The sequence below is a fragment of the Arachis ipaensis genome, chromosome B06, assembly GCF_000816755.2.
Source record: "Arachis ipaensis cultivar K30076 chromosome B06, Araip1.1, whole genome shotgun sequence".
NCBI lineage: Eukaryota > Viridiplantae > Streptophyta > Magnoliopsida > Fabales > Fabaceae > Arachis > Arachis ipaensis.
The window spans coordinates 7,459,214-7,460,737 of NC_029790.2; the positions used below are offsets into that span (position 1 = coordinate 7,459,214).

Sequence of the window (1,524 nt, forward strand, 5' to 3'; positions counted from 1 at the left end):
AATGTTACTTTTATTTTTTTATAGTGTCATTTTACACATAATATTTTTACATTATATATCTATATAAAATTAAAAAACAAAAATGATGTTTTTAAAATAAAAATTACAATATTCATTCCCAAATTAAAATGCAATCTCAGATTACTTTTCAATTAATACATAGAGGCATAAAATTAACTTTGTAATACAAAAGGCTTAAAAGTATAGTTTGTTTGGAGATAATTCTCAATTTAGTACTTAAATTTGTATACAAGTCTTAATTTAGTCTCAAAAATTTTAATTATCTTTATTTAATTCTTAAAATCAAAATTGCATAATATAAATTATTATGTTTATAAAATTTAAAAATTAAATAGAAATAATTAAAACTTTTGAAATTAAATGGAGAGTGCAAGTTCAGATACGAGTATTAATTCGTTTTAACTTTTAATTAATCGACGTCAAAATTAGCTACATGAAATTCAGCAGTATCCGAACATGGCCTAATTCTCTCTCATCGGACGCAGTCCTCTATCTCACTTTCTCTCTCTAGGATTCGGTTGAAACCCAAACCCTAACTTCGGCTCCCCAGCGGCAACCACAGGGGAGAAGCTCTGGGATTCAATCTTGTTGAATGTGTGTAGCTACACATTCACGGCGAAGGAAGCTCAATCTTCGACGATGGACTTCCCGAACGACGATTTCCTTGAGCTGCCGATTGGGAACTCCGCCGAGTCGTTGCAGAGGTTCTTGGCTTCGCAGAGAGACCTCTTCCACAGCCAGATCGATCAGTTTCAGGAAATCGTCGTCACGCAATGCAAACTCACCGGCGTCAATCCTCTCTCTCAAGAAATGGTGTGCTTTCTATGCTTCTGTTAACTATTTATCTGTTCCTTTATCGCTTTTCATTAATAATTTTATTGTAATTATTTGTGGATAAATTATGGCAGTGCAATGATATTAGCTGTTGATCAGCTAAGAGCTAAAACCTCTTAGTGCATTGTGATCGTGTTTCAATGTTTCTGCCTCTGAAATTCAATGCTCTTTAGTTAGATATATACTTCAGCTATAAATTTGATCTTGTGCTTTCCTAATATGATATTTTGACCTTTTTTTCTTCGTCGTGTTTTGTGCAGGCAGCTGGTGCTCTTTCAATAAAGATCGGTAAGTTTCTTGCATTCTCATAGTTGGATTTTAAGTTATATCTTTCCCATGTAGCTTGGTTATTGTTTCTTTCTCATACATGTTTGAGTTAATTCGAGTTAACCTTCAGCTAATCTTAGTGATTGTTTCAAACCTTTCCCCTGCCTGCTTGTTTCATGTCTAATGTTTCAAGCTAAATCCATTTTCAGGTAAAAGACCAAGGGATTTATTAAATCCGAAGGCCGTTAATTACATGCAATCTGTTTTTTCTATTAAGGATGCAATTAGCAAGAAAGAATCTCGAGAGATTAGTGCTTTATTTGGTGTCACAGTAACACAGGTGTTCATAGCACCTCCTGTTTCATATAATTGCTCTTTGTTTCTTTCTAATTTATTTTTATT

General features: G+C 33.2%; 1 protein-coding gene across 2 annotated transcripts in view; it reads left to right on the forward strand.

Annotated features, from left to right (window-relative positions):
- The window catches only part of LOC107645612 (homeobox protein LUMINIDEPENDENS), an 8,773-nt gene continuing 7,686 nt past the window's right edge, over nt 438–1,524 (forward strand). Inside the window, exons 1-3 of one of the 2 annotated variants that reach the window (XM_016349680.2) lie at nt 438–834; nt 1,116–1,143; nt 1,332–1,462. In XM_016349680.2, the coding sequence (XP_016205166.1) occupies nt 661–834; nt 1,116–1,143; nt 1,332–1,462 (333 nt within the window). In that variant the 5' untranslated portion in view covers nt 438–660. The remainder of the gene's footprint in view (nt 835–1,115; nt 1,144–1,331; nt 1,463–1,524) is intronic. The other variant, XM_021103857.1, reaches the window with a different exon arrangement.